The following is a 21,971-nucleotide window of genomic DNA, read 5'->3' as shown; positions in this document are numbered from 1 at the left end:
AAATGAATAAGCATTATGTAACTTGGGGAGAATGGGTGAGTTTTCTGAATTTGTTACTTTACCAGTGTAGCAAATCCTACTGAGAAAACTCCTTCCTTCAAAAGTAGATCATAAATTAGCATGTGCTATTCTGCTTAGGATCTTAGAGATTTGCCTGGGGACAATGAAAAGTTAAATGACTTCTACAGGGTCTTAATACAGGACAAGTCAGAGGTTGAATCTGAAGCTAGATTTGTATCCCCTACACAATGCTGTCTCTCATGTTACGTGACATAATTAATACAAATAATTAATGGCCGCCTTTCCCTTTCCTCTACTCAAAGGAAGAAGATATTATAGTTTTCACTATTTTTTTTCCTTCCATATGATCATTTAAAAGATAAGTAGAGAAGATGAAAGAAAAGATGTAATGGCTCACCGATAATGTGTATGATAAATAGAAATGTGGCTGTTTCAGAAATTTGGCATTTTTATGTTCAGTAAAGAGTGGGGTCCATGCCATAAAAGTGAAAAGAAGCTAAGAAAGTCTTATCTGAGTGTTATGAATAATAATATGATCTTCTAAGTCTTTTTTTTTTAAAGAGGGAGTCCATGTAGTCATTGAAAGATGGATTTGAACAATCCGAAAATCAAGACAGATGGGTCAAAGTATAAAATAAAGAAACTCACAAACATTTGCCAACAAAAGAAAACATAGAGTTTAGATAAACCTAAAACTCCCCAAATCTTAATTTTGTAACAGATGGAATATTTTCACTGGCTAGAAATGATTTGATTTTATTTTTGCTTTTTAGAGGGCAATTGAGGTTAAATGACTTGCCCAAGGTCACACAGCCAGTTTTTGTGTTAACCATCTGAGGCCACATTTGAACTCAGGTCCTCCTGACTCCAGGGCCAGTGCTCTATTCACTGCACCACCTAGCCACCCCAAATGATTTCATTTTTTACCAACTCCACTTAATTTAATCAATTTTGGTTCTGACTTTGTCACTTTTTTTTTTTTAAATTGTAAAAGCCTTAAAGTACTACTGAGTTCTATGGCTTCCTTTAAGTCCCAATTAAAATCCTACCTTTTACAGGAAGTCATTCCCAACTGCTCTTAATTTTAGTATCTTCCCTCTGTTAATTACCTACTATTCATCCTATATAGCTTACTTTATATTTACGTGTTTGCATTCCGTCTCCCCCATTATTGTAAGTTCTTTGAAGGTAGGGGATGTCTCCCCTCTTTTTGTACTTGCAGTTCCTAGTATCTGATACACAGCAGGCACTAATAAATATTTATTGATTTGTTGATTGATTAAAGTAGAGCCATAATACCATGTGCTTAAGTTCTTGTTATTGCTTGGATTTACATTGCTTGTTGACAAAATCATGACTTCTGAAACATATATACACATACATACACACATATTATAATGTATGTATGTATATGTGTATATATGTATATGTATAAAGTCTGATATACAGTAATATACGTAGTCTATCAACCATGATGGTTCTGACTTCATTGTACTTATATCAATAATATACTTGAGGGGCAGCTAGGTGGGGCAGTGAATAGAGTGCCAGCCCTGAAGACAAGGAGGACTTGAGTTCAAATCCAGCCGCAGACACTAAACACTAGCCATGTGACCTTGGGCAAGTCACTTAACCCCAATTGCCCTGCCTTCCCCCCTCTAAAAAACAAAAAAACCCCCACAAATATTCTTGGAAACAGCTTTTTAACTTTTCCTCTTCTTATTCTTGGAGCTCAACCACTGAAAATCTTCACTGGAATTTTCTTGGGTGGACACATTAAATTCACTTAACACAAAGGGCAGAACCATTGTTCCCTCTATGTTTGCAACATGACATGTGCTAATTGATGAAATGATCCAGGGAACTGAGGGTGAAAACCCAGTTTTGTCTAATACATATAGATAATCGAGACAAGTGATTTTTTAATTGCAATTATTCCAACAATTACTTTACTTTCGTTAAAAAGATTCTAAACAGACAAATGAAACTAGGTGCTTTAAAAAGAAATGGTCCATAGAATAATTAATAGGAGGAAAATATGCTCAAATAGCAGGGGATAACATGAAGCATGAAGCTGCTTTTTTAATCCTTATTGTGAGCCCTATCTGTCCTTCCATTTTCTTTTAGTCCATCACCCCTGTTCTAGAATAATTTACCTTTCTTTCTACTCTTGGTCTGGTCAGCCATTTTGGTATTATTATTATTTTTTCAAATCTGTCTCTATTGTTTTTTTGTTCTTACTCTAGTAATTCTAAACACTGGGTAATCACCACCATCTGCCTTCTATTCTTGTAGTCAGTCCTTTCAGTCATGTCCAACTCATTGTGACCCCATTTTGGGGTTTTCTTGGCAAAGATCCTGGAGTGGTTTGCCATTTCCTTCTCTAGCTCATTTTATAGATGAGGAAATCGAGGCAAACAGGGCTAAGTGACTTGCCAGGGTCACACAACTAGTAAATGTGTGAGGCTGGATTTGAACTCAGAAAGATGAGTCTTCTTGATTCTAAACTCAGTCCTCTAGATACTGTGCCTCCTGACTCCTGGTCCAGCACTTTATCTACTGCCTTATGTATTTTACTTACACATAGTTAATTGCATGTTATCTTCCCCACTAGAATGTGAATTCCTTGATAGGAGGGACCATATTTTTGTTTTTCTTTATGTTCAGAATAGAAACAGAACCAGAATTAGATTTTTAGAAACCTTCCCTGACCTTCCTACAACATCACGCTATTATTCTATCCCTCTGTTTTTCATGTAACAGCAGAAATCTCTATACTTGTTCCTGCCATGGTCTCAGTACCAACTCATTTTTCAGTCTCTTTCAATCTGATTTTTCCATACTGCTGAAATTAACTACTGAACTTATAACAAAAACATCAACATCATCATCATTGTCATCATCAACAGCAACAACCAATTCTTTTCAGGTCCTATTCCTCTTGACTTCTCTGTAGTATTTTACAGTTAATCATTCCCTCCTTCTTTATATTCTCCTTCCACAGTTGACCTGACCTACAAAATCATTCTCTTGACTATCTTGATTGTCCTCACTGGTTTCTTTTCCTCTTCCCTCATCTTAAATGTGGGTGTTCTCTAAGGCTCTGTTTTCATCCTTCCTTTTCTCTGTTTTAGAAATATGATGCATTGCTATGGTTTCAATTATTAAGTCTACTCAGATAACTCCCAGTCCTATAAATTCTGCCCTGAACTTTTCCACGAGCTTCAATTTTGAAATTTCTAATTGCTTATTGAACACATCCACTGAAATATCTCACAGTTAACTCAAACTCAACACGGTTGAAAATGAATTTATCATCTTCCTTTTACAACCAGTTCCTCCTCATAACATTCATTTTGCTCATGAGGGCACCACCTTTCTCCCCATCAGCCAAGCTTGTGACTTTGGTAGGGCCCTCCTAACAGATTTCCCTTACCCTAAACATTTCCTTATCTAGTCCATTCTTCACTGTACTGCCAGAGTAATCTTCATTTTACCAAGGTCTGATCATTTCACCTTGTTACTCAAAAACTTTGCATAATGTCTCTGGTCCAGCATTGAGACTTTTTCATTCTCCTCATGCATTAACCGCCAAACTATCAAATTAAACATATTATTCCATTTTCTGTACTCATTCCATCCCCCTCAAAAGCAAAATAATATGCTGGCTGTTTCTTGATCTCAGCTATGTTTCTCCCATATCCACACTTGGAATGATCTCCTCATTATTATCTGCACCTGATGAAATTTTCCCTTTCCTTCTCAATTCAGTTTACAAGCCACCTCTTTCATGAAGTCTTTCCTAATCTGTGTGGTCTCTATCTCTTAAATTTTCTTATATGGTTCCTTCCTTCCTTCCTTCCTTCCTTCCTTCCTTCCTTCCTTCCTTCCTTGCTTTCCTTCCTTCCTTCCTTGCTTTCCTTCCTTCCTTCCTTCCTTCCTTCCTTCCTTCCTTCCTTCCTTCCTTCCTTCCTTCCTTCCTTCCTTCCTTCCTTCCTTCCTTCCTTCCTTCTTTCCTTCCTTCCTTCCACTGTTATCTCCTTTATGTATTTCTATTTTGTCTTACATTACAATTGTTCAAGTATTAGTCTTATCTTTTGGGTAACAACTTTGTTGCTTTGGGGTAGCAACTGTGTTTTGTTTCATCTTTTTACATGCCTCATAAAGTGCATTGTACATAATAGGCAGTTAACCCATTTGATGAATAAGTGAATGAAGCATTCCTTGATAGAAATCCTTTTACTTTGCATTCAAGAGAGGATGAGATGGCCTTCTCTGTGAATTTCTTTGCCTGGGGGTGGGAGGGGACAAAAGATTTATTATTCAGATTTATCATCATCAGATCTTCAATTATTACTGTACCTTAGGCTAACATATTTTCTAAGACCATATAGCTAGAATATTAGTTCTGTATCTGTGTGTGACTGATAAGCTCCATTGGTTAGAACATGGTGCTAACAGGACCGGGGTTACAGATTTAGTTCTCTCTTCATCCCCAATGTTTTTCTGATATGTAGCCCAACATTTTGTTTTACTAATATCCAGATAAATTCACATCATAAAGTCAGGAGCATAAGAAATCCCACAAATATATTTGTAACAATAATTATGACAAACATTTATTTACATTAATCATGAACAGCACTTGATAGTTTTAAAGGCTAAGACTTTCCTTAGGACTTCTGGGGCATCAGTCAACACAGGTAAACACCATGAAAAGTAGGAAGTATTTCTAGGAGTAAAGAGACAGGAGGGGACAGGGACCCAAAGCTGAGGCCAGGAGACACCAGCACCATAGCCAGTATCACATGTATGATGTTTTTTCCAGTGACTTTGCTCCGCTCCTTATTCCTTTTTCTGTTTTGGCTCTTAACAGGCAAGTTCTCTTAAACTTTCTTCTCTCTTCCCCTCCTTAGCCACCCCTTCTTAAGCTATCACAAGCAAACATGGCCGGTAAATATTGTCCGGTTCATATTTCCATAAAAATAAAGTAACATTTATATAGCACTCTAAGATGTATAAAATACTACATATATTATTTCTTTGGATCCTCCCAGAGACCTTTTGAGGTAATTTCACGATTAACCCCATTTAACCATTTACATTAACCCCATTTAGGAAGATTCAAACACAAATCTTCCTAACTTCAAGTCCAGTGCTCTATCCACTCTGCAACCTAGCTGCTTTATAGTAATATTGATAAGGGAGTCTAATCCCATTATGAAAGTGCCATTCATTTCTATGATACTGTTTTCCCATTACTCCCACTTACCCTTCTGTGTTACCTCCTCCTTCTCTATAGAGAACTGCCCTTGCAAAGATGTGAATCTAGGGTCGTTTGCCCTTAAGATTACATTTTATAATATATTCCTGCCTAAGGCCATTTAAAAAATTTTCAATTTTCACAGTACCAATTAAAGAAAATGACAAAAGCAAGAATTTGTTTCATGTGTAGAAGAAATAAATCCAGGGAGGGACAAAGCTGTTTGCAGACAGGAGTCAGACCCAGAGTATTGTACTTTCATAGGCACCTGGCTTAAAAGCCTTTAGCTTCTTCTGCAAGTAATCTAATTTTATTACTTGCCATCTATCCCTTCTAGAAAAGTGATTTACCATCATTATAGGCTAAATCCTATTTTTAGTTTGTACTTTTTGCATTTTAAATTCTTTTTATTTTTTCTAATTTTCATTTCACTTTTCAATTTATCCTCATAACTGATCAAATTCTCACAACAAAACCTAGTGGGAAGTAAGAAGCTCCAAGGACTTTCAGGCTCTTCTTTTGTTTTATTGCTTTTTGTTGATGATTAAATTTGAAGAAGTCAAAGCTACTATCCTAGAATTTAATATAAACACTTTCATTCGTAGGAGAAGCCACATCTCATTGGATTTTACAATATAAGGGATTAATTTTATCTAATTCTTTTTACATTCCTAAAATCAGTTCCATATGAATAGACTAATTCTTCTTTTGATGTTTCTGGTGAGCTTCATTAAAATAGAATCTTTAGGATACATGCAGATTTCCCAGCAGAAATACAAATAACAATTTTATAATACCTTTATGGGAAGATATTCTGCCAGCAGGCCCCCACTGATAGAGCTTTCTCTAGGAGAGTAAGGAAATAAACATGTCCCTACATAGAAATGTCTCTCTTAGGTACAGACCCTCTCTGAGAGGCAGTGCTTGGTTTTGGAAAGAAATGTATGAATAGGGTATCATGTAGGCTTTCGACTCTAGTCACAAGCCCTGACAAAGGAAGGAGGAGGAATCATGCCATCCAGCAGCCATTTCAGAGCTGATTTCCCACTGCTCAAAGATGACAATGAATTGAAAGCCACTTGGAAGGTATTAAAGGACTTTGTTAATGGATACCAAACTCATCCCTCTGGTAAAGTCGTCCTAGTTATATAGATTGGAGCATATAAAATATGGTGTAGAAAATAATAATCCATTTCCACTCAATCAGTCCATGCAAGTGACTTGTTAAGTAGTTTTAAAGTCTACATAGATATTAAAGGGAAAACTGTTTACTAAAAATCTAATGGTAATGGAAGAGACTAAGGATGGAATCATAGATCTCATCTAAATTATAAATCTAGAGCCAGATTGGAGGTCATTTTGCAGAACCCCTTTATTTTACAGCTGAGGAAACTGAGGCTCAGAGAGATAAATGATTCGCCTAAAGGTTACATAGACAGGAAATAACAGAATCAGGATTTGAACTCAGGTGCCATGATTTACTGTACTACCGAGTTTGTGAGAATTTCTCATTTACGATATGTTTGAAGAGAATTATTTTGCTTTTTAGTGTGACAAAATTTGTCTAAAGACATTTTCTGTTTAGGATTTCTTTAAAATAATAATAAATTAACCTAAAATGATATATATCAGCATGCTTCTACATGATAGTCAATAAAAATAAAAAAATAGTTATTATAATTATTGGTTGCCACTTCTCTACTAAAATTTCATTTATTTTGGGAATAATATAACCAGACTGAAGAGATTAGAATATGCACATATAGATATATATGCACATACATATATGTGTATACACACAATCACACACATACACACATGTGATATATTCCCTCCCCGTAGATCTCCCCTCCCCCCACTCCCTGATCTGGCTGCTCCCATTTATAGGACACTCCAGCACAATACTGAGAGAAGGAAGGTACTCGATAAATACTTGCTGATTAGATTTGCTCCCAGAGTCCCTATGGAGAAGCTTTACTTGATCCAATCTATACACCTAGTCTAGAAAAGCCTAGAAATTCAAGTACATGGAGAGATTAAAGAATCACAACCATGGCTACTGCTAAACTCTTAACCTCTGGCTGGTTTCCTTCAGTAACCTATCAAGCTATTGTACAAAGGCTGCAGGAAATCCCTTGTATTATTATTATAGATGACAGGTAGAAAAACTGCACTTTATGTGCCCTATTTTACAACTATAACACCTCTTTGCAGACTAAGTACTCCCAGCTGTCCCTATTACCTCTCCTTGTGATTCTCTGCTCTCTCCATGACCTGCCTTCCTCTAAAAAATTCTAAGATTTAATATAATAAGAAAGACACGTTCTTTCTCTATTGCTCAACTTGTATCATTCAGAAGAATTTAAGCCTTTGAGGACAGCATTTGCTTCATTTTAGTTTTGTATTCTCAGTGCCTTGTACAGAGTAGCTGCTAAATAAATATTTGTTGAATTGAATCTGGAGGTACATCCCTAAAGCTCCCCCATTTTTTGGCCTGACAGTTCAAGAACTTGTATCTGAAATCTTGTCAGAATCTATCATTTTACAAATGTAGTTTCTCAAGGATTTTATCCATTTTCTTGGGAGGCCATCATCATTTATTAACTTCCCAGGAATAGTACTGCTCACAACTGAAGGACACACATGCCAAGTGGTAACATGATCCATCCCTCCATCACCTGATGATAGTAGCTGCCCCCTACCTGTCAAGGGAAAAGAAAGCTGTATACTGAAGCAATAGAACCACTAAGGAAGAGAGGAAGCATCATGGGGGAGAGAGGGGATGAGCAGCAGAGAGAAATGAAAAAGGACTGTATCAGCAGAAAACAAGCTTTACCAGAGGTAGTAAGAGTGAACTGATAGCCTTCATGCTCCATAGATATCCACAGTCTTTTTTTTTTTTTTTTGCTTTTTGGAGGGCAAATTGGGGTTAAGTAACTTGCCCAAGGTCACACGGCTAATTTGTGTGTTGTGTGTGTGTGTGTGTGTGTGTTAAGTGACTGAGGCCAGATCTGAAGTCAGATCCTCCTGACTCCAGGGCTGGTGCTCTACTCACTGCACCACCTAGATGCCCCTCTACAGTATTTCAAGACAATGGGAGGACAACCCCCCACCCCCAGGATCTTTGGTGAACCTCTATGGTAGTAGAGTATGGAGAAAATTCACACAGGATGGACAAACATGGAGCATATAATTTACCACAGTTCCTAAATATAAGACCATAGGTTTAAGGGTAGGAGGGACCAAGAGCTTATCTAGTCCAACCATCTAATTTTCTATGTATGTAAATTGATTCCTAAATAGGTTAAGTGACTTGGGCAAGGTCATATGGAAATTGAATGGCAGAGCTAGGGTTTGAACTCAGATCTTGTGACTCCAAATATAATACAATTTTATACTTTTTAATGTACTACAATGCTTCTTGATAGTTTCTCAGTGATTACAGAATAAAGACCACTGTCCTCTATCTGTCATTCAAGACCTTCTGTAATATGATCATTATTTACTTCTCCAACCTCACTTCAAAGCTTTCAACTTTAGCAAAAGAGAAACTTTATGCCACACACATGCCTGAATTTATACCTGCCATTGTCCATGTTTCACCTTATTCTGACTTTCTTTTGGTGTCCCACTGTCATTCCATATTCCTTTCTGACTATACCAGCTCACAGTGATCTTGCCTCCCATGGAATGCTTAATAAGTTATAGCATTCATTTAGCACTTAGCACAAGATACCTTATTGTTATTTGTTTTTATGCCCTACATCCAAACCCATTCTTTGTTAATAGTATATTACTGAGGACAGGTCACATCGTATTGGGCAGTAAATGACATTATGAACTGAATTGATGTTTCTTTTATTGGTATAAGTTTCAGCTGAGTGATTGGGTCAGAAACCAGATTGTAAAGAATAGAGGAGATAGTGAGGGGAGAGGAAGGGAAGGCAATGACTTTGGACAGCTTTCCTAAGAGTGAGAAAGGAATGAGAGATACAGAATAATAGCCTGATTGGAATGGGGGGAGGGGGAGAGTCTCGAGAAGTGAAAACAATGTGAACAAGTGCTGTTCCATTGGAGTGGGACAGAGATTCAATTAGAAATAAAAGGATGGCTTTGTTGCAGTGAAAGCACAGTTGAGTTTAGGGGAATATGACTGAACCTGTGATTTCAATGGTATAGAGGAATTCCACATGAGGGAGGAAGATAGAATGGAAACAAATATCTATTAAGCACCTACTGTTAAGCACCTTACAAATATCATCTTATTTGATCCTCATGAGAACCTGTGATAGGTGTTATTATTATTGTACTTTTACAAATAATGAAACTGAGGCAGACAGAGGTTAAGTGATTTGCCCAGAGTCATCTAACTGGTAAGTGTCTGAGGTTGGATTTGAACTCAGATATTCCTGATTCCATGCCCAGCTCTCCAACCATTGTGCCAGTTAGCTGCCATTACAAACAGAGGTCAGCATTTCTCTGCAGCAAGTTCAGTGATTTGTTTAGGGTTACACAGACATTTTAGAGGTGCAACTTGAACTCACATTTTCCAGGCTTGGAAGCTAGCTCTTCATCTACTTTTCCATGCAGTTTCTTGATCACATGTTTTATTCTATCTCTTTACCATAGTAAGTGAGTAGGAATAAAGGAGGTAGGTGGTAGGAGTAATCCATGCTGGGCATTTGGCAAGGTATGAATGGGAAAGGAAGGAAAGCGAACGCAGAGCAGGAGTGATTGCCTGAGAAGATATTGAGGGGAAGGGGGGAAAACAGGTTGAAGATACAGAATAGGTCTAGGATAAGTAAAATATAGGGAGAGATTGAATGACAGGAGATTATGATTAGATAAAAGAATGTCAGTGTTCTTGATAAGGGAAGTAGAACGCTCACGAATGACAGCGAGACAATAGGTATGGTCATCCCTCTGTGGGTAAGGTATAGAGGAGAAGTCAGTCTTGGGATCTGCACCAATTGTACAACTGGAAAGTTCTTAATTTCCTCCACTGATTGCAACTATAACCTCTCTAAACTTTAGTAGATGATATTCATGAGTGACTGTGACTGAAAGGAAAAAAAAAACATCCCCAGTGGTCAGCATTCTGGTGATGAATACATTCTAATTAAGCCAGGCTGGTTTTCAGAAGATAAACATGCAGTCTATTGCCAGTGACATAGTCAAAACATTTAAAGCTTAGCAAAAGCTGTCAGAGCTTATGCCTCACTGGAATTTTCTTCAAACTATTTTCTGTAACACATCATACAAAAGCATGAGAGAAAGGCTTTAGAGGAAAGGACTGAAGAAAGCCCTCAGTGTGCACAGAGGGCTCAAGACTTTATCTTTATACACAGACCTCTTCCTCTCTTGTGTCTATTCATTCCTCTGCTTTTAGATGAAGGAGAATGAAGATGGCTATGACCCTGTGAATTTTTTCAGAAGGTCAGAAGAACAAACAATACAAGTCTTAGAAGTTTAAGGGATGGAGGCCATGCCAGCTTGATCTGGGAGCCAGAGAGTGAGGAACCAAGTTTCAAGTGATATGCCTGACCCAGATATGCAGACTCATACATCTGTTAGCTATGCTGCAAATGGAGATGAACTTGGTCAGAAAAATGATATGTAGAAATGACTAAGTTTGAGCCCACTTTCCCTAGTTAGGAAGGAAACAAGTATTTGCTAGGTGCCTACTATGCACCAAGCACTGTGAAGCTCTTTATAAATATTATCTTATTTGATCTTTACCACAATTCTCAGAGGCACCTGCTTTTATGATCCCCATTTTACATTTGAGGAAATTGAGATAGAGATTAAGTGATCTACCCAAGGTCACACAGGCAGTGTGTATCTGAGGTCATATTGAACTCAGGTCTTCCTGACTCAAGGTCCAGCATTCTATTCATTGTATCAATGATCACCCTAGATTAGTATGCTCCCCAAGTGCTGTGGGGGGCAATGTGTGTACTTGCTATATCTTCACAGTAAATAGCCCTATCTAAAATTTAATTGATATTATTTGGTTAGATGAAACTGATGCACTAGTTATTGGCAGGTAACAGTGGAGGGAAAACTCCAGAATGGGGACTTGAGTTGATAGCATTAAAGAATCATCCCTAACTTCTTGGGTATATCCCAAACCCTGGGGGCGGGGGGCATACCTGGCCTTATTTGGAAGATTAAGTCCCAAATCTTTCTAAATATGCATACATCTCTCTCTCTCTCTCTCTCTATATATATATATATATATGCATATATACACACACACACAATTATACCTCTATTTGTATATATGTATATAAACATATGCATATATACATATATGTATATATATACATATATATACACACACATACTTAGTTAAATAGACGGTATCTCAAGAGGAGGGCATTAGCCATTGGCAGTTGGGGAGATCAAGAAAAGATTCATACCAAAGAAGGTGCTTGAGAGTCATCTTAAAGGAAAGGAGGGACTCTATAACATGAAAGTGAGGGGCAGGTATGTGGGAAGGTCAATGAAAAGACTGGAGATCAGAGACAGAGTGCCATATATGAAGAACAGAGGGAAAGAACATTTTGGCTGGATTAAAGAGCATGAGAAGGAGAATCAAATCCATGAGGCTGGAAAGATAGGCTGGGGCCAAGGACTTAAAAATTACATATATATATATATATATGTATATATATGTGTGTGTATGTACATATATAAGCATATATTTATGTATGTACATACACACATGTTACTATAGCCAATAGGAAGTCACTGGAGATGTTGTTGAATAGGAAAGTGACCTGGTCAGATCTGCATTTAAGAAGAATCACCGGAAGTAGTTTGCATGATGTATTAGAGTGGTGAGAGAGTTAATCAATAATAACAGTTAGGAGACCTTTGAAGTGATCTAAGTGAGAAGTGATAAGGACTTGACTTAAGGTGAAAGCTGTGTGAGTGGCAAGTAGTGTTAAGATGCAAGAGATTCTGTGGAGGAAGAAATGGCAACATCTGGCAATTGATTGGATATGTGAACTGGGGAGAGTCAACAGCCAAGGATAAAGCTGAAATTGATAATGAACTGGAAGGATGGTAGTGCCTTTGACACACGGAGAAAGTTTGGGTAAGGGGACAGACAGAGAGTGAATTCAGTTTCAGACGTGTTGAGTTTGAGATGTCACCAGGCATCCAGTTTCAAATGTTCAATATGCAATTGGTTATGTGGGATTTAATCTCAGGTGAGAGACTGGAAGTGGATATCTATGTACATACATATGTAGGTGTAGAAATCTCTCTGTCTCTGTCTCTCTCTCTCTCTCTCGCTGATAAGATCACCAAGAATGAATGTAAAGGCAGTGGAGTAGAAGGGTCTAGGATAGAACCTTAGGGAATAGCTACAGCTGGGAGCTTGATTATGGATGATGAGCACTGAGGAGTGTTCATACAGATAGGCAGAAAAATCAGAAAGAGTAGTCTCATGGAAATGTAAAGAGGAGAGTATATCAAGGAGGAGAGGGTGATCATCAATGTCATATGCAGCAGGTAGGTTGTGAAGGGTGAGGACTGAGAAAACAACATCAGACTTGACATTGGAGATTTCCTACTCCTTGAACATTGAATCATTAACAATTCTTCTTTGAGTTCCACCATCCCAACAGTTCTTAGTCCATTTAACTATATTTTAAATATGCTTTCTTTTAGTCAACATCTCTCCGTCCTTTCCATAAGAATGAGATACCTTCTTAAAAATCTAGTTAAACTATACCCATATTTCCCTCATCTAGTTTATCCTTTCCTAATGGTTTACTGCTGCATACCACCTGCCTTCTAGTCTTTAGCCTAATCTAGCCTTAAATGTTTCTAGAAAAATGGAGTCATAACAGCATTTTTTTGCTTAAAATTTTTTTTCTAACTTTATTGGATACTTCCAGATCATGCCTTCCTGCACTATTCTAAATTCTTCCCTTCGTATTTACATCTGTCAGATACTAGTCAGGTCTTGCTTTACTTGTCAGTTAGCTAATCTATAAAGATTAATCTCCTAGCCTTTCCTTTACAAGTCAAACTTGCTATTTCATTAATCATTTCTGTCTCCTCTAGATTAATACATTTTTTTCAGTATTTCTTCTTTTTCTCTTCTTTCTCTGTCTTTATCCTTGTGTGACTGTCTGAGTCTTTACATCTGTTTATTTATCTCTTTCTCTTCTCTTTTTTCTTCTTATTTATTAAACTGAAGTGCTCAGAGTAAAATAATCCAGAAGGGCTCATGTCAGAGTCTCATAGCAAATATAATCCTTCTCTTTGTATCAAGTTCTATTTGGTCCCCAGATATTCAAACCACCTTTTTACTGCCTGTCTCATTGCCATATATTCACATACATATACACAAGCATACAAACATTTATTTATCCCATATAATTCTATTTGGTTTTCCTGCTTTAAAATTTCAGCATAGCCATAGCATCTTCTTACCCTAGAATATCCATGTGCCCTTTCAAACTTCATACCCAGTAATAAATATCTACCATCTTGCCTCCTTCTCCCATCGGTGAATTCCTACCAGGACCTTCATTTTGGGCCCAGACCCAGGCTAGGCAATCTTTATTCCCCTCATGACAGTGTTCCATGATACCTCAGTCGTAGTCTCACCCTAAAAATTCCCTCAGCACCTAGGGTCTCCTCCTTCCCAAACATCTATCCAGCCCTTCAGACTTTTCAAACTAGGATATCTATCCACCATGCCATCTAGTTCTCTCATCAGTGAGTTCCAATCAGGGCCTTGATTTGGGGAAGGGGCTTCTACTGGACAATTTTAATTTCCCTCTTGGCTACATCATGCTCCAGTGTGAGTATCTTCTTTCCCCTTTCCCTCCTCATTCTTTTCTCTCCTCCTTCCCACTTTTCTTCTCTCTTTTGTATGCTATATTCACCTCACCATTAGAGTATAAGCTCTTTGGGGAGAGGGAATGTCTTTCTTTTAGCTTGTATTTGTATCCCCAGTATTATATGCTGGAACTTAATAAACATTTCTTTCCTAGCCATGTTAAAATTAAAAAAATTAATAACTGTGATATTAGATTAGGGTTACCATCTTTCCATCCCAGTAGTATGCATCTGACAATGGCAGGAAAGTACATGAAGGTAGATGTTTTCAATTCAATTCATACAGAGCACATAGATTTTATTTTTAATCCTAGCCTTAAAGAATGCAAATGTATCACCTATGATTTCAATCTTAAATCCCCTAATGATCCAATATGTATTTTCTAAATATTTAGGGGAAAATACACACACACAGGTTTTGGGGGTCAAAGTGAATGAATTCTATAAGTTTTCTGAAAAATCTAGAATGTATCCTAAATTTCTCATTCAAAAGTTTAGAAATGTGCCCCCTCCCCATTCCTAATTTTTCTTAGTGAAATCTTATGTGCTTCTATACAAACATCAGGTTATCTAAACTCACTTTTAAACCATTTCTACTTTTAGCCTGTCTCACCTTTAAGGTAATGTGCTCCACATAAAGTAATACTTTCATTTTTCTAAAAGTTAACCTCTTTTGAATTTTACTGAATTTTTAGGTTCCTAGATATGGAACACACAAGCCTATGTGTACCCTATTCATATTCATTTTGCTTTTACACATTTTTCATATTTTTCAAGAGGGACATTGATAGATTGGTTGATTGACTCACCAAAGATGTTCCCACATGACAAAAATGTCAGTGGAATGCTTTGGTAATTTGTTCTCTAGGTGAGACAGAAGGGTTGATTGACTTGATAAACATCCTCCCTTCATACATACAGGCATATATAACATGTACAGTCAGTGGATCTTTTATCTCATCAGCTTGGATCATATTCTTTTCATAGACATAGGTTTCAAGCCATCCATTCCTATCCACTCTGCAGGCATGGATTTATATAGGCTCCCTTCTACCTCTTGTTCTAGAATGCTAATCATATCAATACCACCATTGTTCCTCGAAAGGACATGGCAATTGACTTTTCTGTGGATCCTTCTGCTATCCTTATTATTTCCTACACCAAAATACCCTTTCCTGACCACTACTATCCTATGTACATTGTCTCCCCCATTAGAATATAAGCTCTTTGAGGACAGGGACTATCTCATTTTTGTATTTGTATCCCCAAGAATTTAGCATAATGCTTAACACATAATAATGCTCAATAAGTGCTTTTTAGTCATTCATTTTGTTTCTCTTACCAGTTTCCCATCATAAATTTATCATATGAGGTCCATTCAATTTGTTTGAGTCCTTCTTTGCTTTCTGCTGATACTGCAGTGATACAAGTAAAGCACTCGGGCTTTTCACCTGTCATCTCACTACCTTATCAATGACTAGTTAACCTCCTCTTTTTAGCCCAAATTTCATGGGTGGCATTTTTTAAAGAAAATGCCTGTTATACAGTTTCTCTTATTGGCTATATGATAGAGCCTGCTCATGCTTATGTGCCTCTCCAGTGCCCTTTGTGTGGTATTCATTTTCAGTTCTTTGGACAATGCTGATCCATGTCTCACAGTCACAACATACATATACATACACATACCCACATGTAGTCCAAGGATTTGCTTCAATTGAGATGCCTACTTTTGTTATTCCTCAACAAACCCATCTTAATTTTTATTAACCATTTTTAAAATTTAAAGTTAAATACAAAAATCAGAAATAAAAAAAAAGCAGCCATGTACACAGCAGAACATGGGAAGACTCAACAGAAAACCATAAATTTCTGTTTCAAGAAAGTCTAGCTTTTCTTTGCTTCCTTGTTGGTTTTCTTTTGTTCTTTGCAGAGTACTGTTTATTTTATTTTTCCTCCTCCCTCTATTCCTCCCCCACAACAGAAGACTACAATTAGCATGGATACATATGCCTATACATAGATATCTATAAACATACACAAAAATGCACATATGCACTCATACACATATATACATAAGACAATACTATGCTTATTTCCACTTGTCATATGTTTCTGTGAAGGTGGTCCCAAGTCTTTCCATGTTTTTCTAAATTAGTCAGCATATCATTTCTGACCCCACAGTAAGTATTCCAACTCAATCACATCCTGTTTGGGACATTATCTATGAAAGTTTTCCCTCAATTTTCTACATTTCTTCTATTCTTGCTTGCATTAGTTTTATTTATATAAGAAAATGTTAATTTGAAATATCAAAATTATTTACTTTATACTTCAACAATGCTCTTACCTTATAATATAGTTTAAGGTCTCATTCTACTAAATCTACTTCCTTTACATCTCTTTCCCCCAGGTTTCTTATAAGTTCTAACCCATCTCATTTTCAATTTGTGAGCTTCCTAACTTAAAAAAATCGTTTTGCAGATTCCAATTAAAATGACACTTTAAAAAATATAAAGCCCAAATAACTTTATACTAATTTTACCATCGTACTGCTCAAGTGTACAGAATATAACATTCATGATTCCTGTTTTGCTCTTTAGTCTCTAATATTTAGCTGCTTGGGAGAGTCTATCAATATTATTTTCAAATTCTAAGTTATTTTTTTTTAATTTTGGAGGGGGGAAGGCAAGGCAATTGAGGTTGTGACTTACCTAAGGTCACACTAGTAAGCTAGTAAGTGTGTCAGGTGTCTAAGGCTGGATTCAGGTCCTCCTATCCCTCAAATTCTAAGTTTTTACTCAATTTCCCTATGAACTCTACTTCTGGTAACTGTATAGAGGTAAATAATATTTAACAAATATTTCTGACCCTTCACCACAAGCCATGGTGTGGAGTTGAAAAGGAATACTTTAAAAAATCTGAGTCTGAGCAGACCGGGGTTACTAATGCTATATATAACCTACTCATTTCTACTCGCATAAATCATCTTTTCTGAAGCAAGAAGTTTTTGGAGATCACATCACATAGCTAAGATCGTGTCATTTTCCATACTTAATGTCTTTCTATTAAAATTTTACTTCCAAAAGACATTTGCATATCTGAGTTAATTTATTTGGTCATTAATTCATTCAGTAGCAGCAATCCTATTTATATAGCCCTTTAAAGTTTAGAAAACGCTTTCCCACAACAATCACGTGGAGTAATATGGGTATTATAATTGTCATTTATAGATGAAGACACTGAAGCAGATATTAGGAATATCTATGGTCATGTAGTAAGTGTTGGAGTCAGGATTCAAATCTAGGTCTCCTGATTTATAGTATAAATCCCACTACACTATGCCACTTTTCATTCATTCAATACTCATTAAATACTCGCTGTATACAAGAAACTAAGCTAGGTAATACTGTTGTCTTGGGATTCAGAACTAAAACTTTTGACATACATACATTCTTAGAAGCTCTTCCATTAGAATGAATTCCTTGAGAATAGATATTGTTTTAGTTTTTGCATTTTTCTCCTAGGACCTAGCACATAGTGGGCACTTAATAAATGTTGGATGCTAGTTGATTAATTGATTCATCGGGAAAATATTTGATCTTTCTTTGTGTTAGCTCACTTTCAAAGGTCTTTCCATTATCCAAGTCTACTACTCTAGTAATAACTACTACATATAATACATTTTCTTTTTTACTGAATCTATATCTTCATTTTTTTGCATTCTGCAAGTTCATTTGAAAAACATAGCATATTTATATCTCATCCAGATTCCAATTATAGACCATAATTCCAAGTCAGAGGTGGGACAGGGTAGATCATCCTACTTCTGTCAGAGTCAACCATTTCTAGGACAATTATTTCTGCATATCACATAGAAAGGTGGCAATGCTATGAAAACATCACTTAAGAGTTTCAAGAAAACACAGTTACAGGGGAACTCTGAGGGATTGTATGTCTTTGGAAATGCATGGTCACATAAGTATTATATTCCATTCTTCACCTAGATAATCTGTTTTTAACCTGAGTACCTTATATTATATGTGTATTCTGTATCTGTATAAATGAGATCCAATATAATAAAAACAATTCAAAGGTCTTTAATATAACACTTCAAGCACTATTTAATATTCTTCCTCACTCAACATGAGGAAAAGATTAAGAAATATGAAGGAAACATTATCTAAACCAATCCTTCATGGGGGAGATTTGTCAACGTAATGGTTCAGAAAATTTGCAGTCCTGTGCAATACAAATTCATCTGGAATATTATCTGAAAATCAAGGATTTTCATTTGACATTCCCAAGAAATGCCTACTAATGTACACTAAAATAAGGAACATAGAGGGTAGTTCAATTCAATGGAGCAAACATTTATTAAGTATTGACTATGCACACTTTTTGGAGGAACTGAGGTTTTAAAGTTTCCATAACAACAATAATGACGACAACAATGATGAGGACAGCAAAAACAAACAATAATAGCAAAGCCCTTTAAGGTTTGCAAAGCTCTGCATGGTATGATAGAAAGGGCACTGAACTCAGGATCATGGCACCCAACTCCGAATCCTAACTTTTCTACCTAACGCCTGCATGACCTCTGGATAGTAATTGCATATCTCTGGAACTCAACTTTTCTCATTTGTGAAGGAAGAAATTGAAGTAATTGGGCTGTTTGATTTCTGAGTTCCTTTTAGTTCTATGATTCTGTAATTATCTCATTTCATCCTAACATCCTCATCGAGTAGGAACTATTATTATCCCCATCTTACAGATGGGTAAACTGAGACTGAGAGAGCTTAAGTGACCTACCCAGGTCACTGGTAAGTAAGTTACATAGCTGCTGAGTATTTGAGACAGTATTCAAAGATGTCTTCCTGACTCCAAGCCCAACACTATTCTTTCTTTATGTCGACCTGTTTTATAAAACAAAGCAATTTCTGACCTTGGAGGAGTTTACAGTCTATTGGGGAAAAATATGGCTGAAATATAAGGTTTATTTTTTACCTTATGGAGTAATCTCAGATTGCTAGCCCCCAATTTTGATTTGATAACTTTATATTGGAAGTACAGAAACAAAACTGAAAATTCAGTCTTGATTGGCTGGGCCAGAAGTGAGAAGTGAGGCCCCTTTACTTGGGGCCTAAATTTGTACTTCTAGCTACTGATTATAAACTAGAAGCATTTAATTGGAAACAAGGTATTCATAGTGGCAAAAAAGAGAAATAATCCTTTCTTAGCTACTGTTTCTTTGTTAACCTATTATGGTAACTCACTCTCTCCTTTTCACTCTCTCTCATTCTCTCTTTCTCTCTCTCAACTTTTTAATACCTCACATGATTCTGGGTACTTCTCCATAGAGGAATGATGGATTAATTCAAACTGGGCAAGTATTTTAACTATAAAAGTCACAGAACATTGCACAATTATTTCCATGATCACTAATTTGTCTACTATATAGTTCCCTATTTTAAAATTTCATATTTATATAATGCCCCTATTATGTTTCTGTGTATGGTTGGTATATGGTAATATTATCAGTAGGCTGAAGTAGAGACTAGAATCAATTAATCCTATGGTTATTTTACTCAAACATGCTTTTTTGACTTCTCTTGCAATATCCAGATAATTGTCCAAGTTTATGTAAAGATGTGGTCTAACCAACACATCCCATTTTAGTCCTAATCTTAACAAGGCAAGAACATACTGCAATCATAAGGCTTAGAGTAGGCTAAGTGATAAAAGTCTTTCTAGAATTCCATTAGAAGAACTGTTATACAAGAATCAAGAATGATATTCAGGCTGAGGAAATTTGTTCATGACGCTGGGGTCATCTATAAATTATTAAAGTAGTTAGAACCAGAGACAATTGAGAGGGTAGAGCAAGTGTAACTTTCCAAGGAATCACCTAAGGATGAACCACCTCAGAGAGAGGGAAGAGAAGCCTTTGCTTAGGCCTTGGAAATGTCTCTGGTCAAGGTCACTTCCACCACCTTTGGCCACAGGAGGACTAAGAGACTGTGAATGTTGTGGAGGATTTTGGATTTCCCATCTTTCCATTGGTGTCCAAATGATATCTTTGGATCAACTGATGCCAGTGACTGCATGAAGAGTCTAGGACAGATTCAACATGGATTCATGGCTCCACAAGGAGCCTAGCAAAGATACATTATGTCTAAGGGGAACTTTTCAAGCAAGCTTTGAATGGAAGAAAAGAACTTGAATTGCCCTCTTTGCCATGTGTGATTTCTAAGTCAGGAATTCATTTTATGAAGCATGGGTGAAAAGTCAATTTCAGAAGGTGACATCTTAGGTAAAGGTATGGAAGGAAGCAGGTAATGAAATGGAACTGGAGCCCTCTGACTTTTCACAGCAGTAACAGTGGCAGGTTAATCTCCAAACTAGAGAACTTTACCCAGAATGTTGTATGTACTTTTCTATGTGACACAGACTTTTTCCGTGTGTGTGTGTCTGTGTGTGTGTGTGTGCATTGTATCAACTGTTCTCATTGTATCACCTTAGTAAATATACTTTTCTAAAAGCAACTTAAGGTTGACTTGTTAAAATGATTGTCAAGTAATAACCTTTGAGGGGAAGTACACCAGTGGGGGTTCAAGCTGATGGCATTCTAGAAAGCCATCCCAACTCCTTAAGAGTAGTACTCTTAGAATCCTGAGAGTGAAGTGTTGACTTTTTAAGGGAATCTGACTTATCAGGATGAGAGTTGAGATGAAGTTCTTCAGAACTTATATTTACACATATAAACAAAGATGATTTGTATACCATCTAGGTGTCAGAAGTACAGACACACATCCCAGTGGAAGGTGGGGAGAAGGCACCTCATCACATTTATGTCATACAAAAGTTTCAATGCTATTAAGAGTCTGAAAGAAAACCGTAGTGATTAAAGTTAAAGGAATAAATGAATCCAAATTGAGGAATCCTGGAGGCGGAAGTGATGTCACAAATGATATGGTTCGACCACTATTGGCTACCTTCTATAACATCTTTGGCAAGTGCTCAACTAACCTCTGATGGAAGATGTTCAGTGAAGGGTGACCCCTTCATTGAGGTGGTCCATTTTACTTTGGGAAAATGTGGCAAATGTATTGCCTTTTGACTTGACCACAACATGATTATTGAAGGAACTTGGAGAAAAGGAATTTGCCACTATCATCATGGCTGGAAAATCAGAAAACTCTAATTTCTTTCAAACTCCCACCCTCATGCCTTTGTATAAGTGGTCCACTACTAGAATGAACCCCCTTTTCACTTACTTCACAGAATCCCAAACTTTCTACAAAATATAGCTTGGGTGACACCTCCTACATGAAGTCTCTCCTGATCCCCACCCCACTTTGTATTAATATGTTAATATATTTTAATGGTTGTCCCTTCCAATATTGCAGCAAACAATAAACCTTTGAATATCAGGGATGGCTTTATGTTTGTAGTCTGAGAGGATTAAGATTGCTCCTGTATCATTTTCTATTTTATCCTTTTTACAAGTAAATGATTTTGCCTTGTAACTGCTTTTGTCCTATAACTGTCATAGTTTGGTGTACAGCTGACCACGAATGGGTTAAATATAAAAACCCAGCTTTCCTGCCTCAAGAAATTTGACTGAACTTCAGAAATGTGTGAGAGAGCATGGGAGTTTGGGTTTGATATCTTTACTCCACAAATTTTTCTTTTGCTCTCCAAAAGTTTGGGCCACTATCTCACACCTGTACCCAGACAATGAGCACTTTCTTACCGTGTTTCCCCGATAATAAGACCTATCCCGAAAATAAGTCCTCCCCTTACTGTGTAAGATTCCTCTAAAATA

The 21,971-nt window shown here is 36.8% G+C and overlaps 1 protein-coding gene across 1 annotated transcript in view; it reads right to left on the bottom strand.

Moving 5' to 3' along the window:
* The window catches only part of RALYL (RALY RNA binding protein like), an 823,485-nt gene that overhangs the window by 107,616 nt on the left and 693,898 nt on the right, over positions 1 to 21,971 (bottom strand). Inside the window, exon 7 of the mRNA XM_069100197.1 lies at positions 16,321 to 16,330. Within this exon, the coding sequence (XP_068956298.1) occupies positions 16,321 to 16,330 (10 nt within the window). The remainder of the gene's footprint in view (positions 1 to 16,320; positions 16,331 to 21,971) is intronic.

This window comes from Petaurus breviceps, unplaced genomic scaffold (genome assembly GCF_028583685.1).
Source record: "Petaurus breviceps papuanus isolate PSGF00001 unplaced genomic scaffold, PetGlider_PUasm1.0 38, whole genome shotgun sequence".
NCBI classification, from domain to species: Eukaryota; Metazoa; Chordata; class Mammalia; order Diprotodontia; family Petauridae; genus Petaurus; species Petaurus breviceps.
This window is presented reverse-complemented; position numbering and strand designations above follow the sequence as displayed.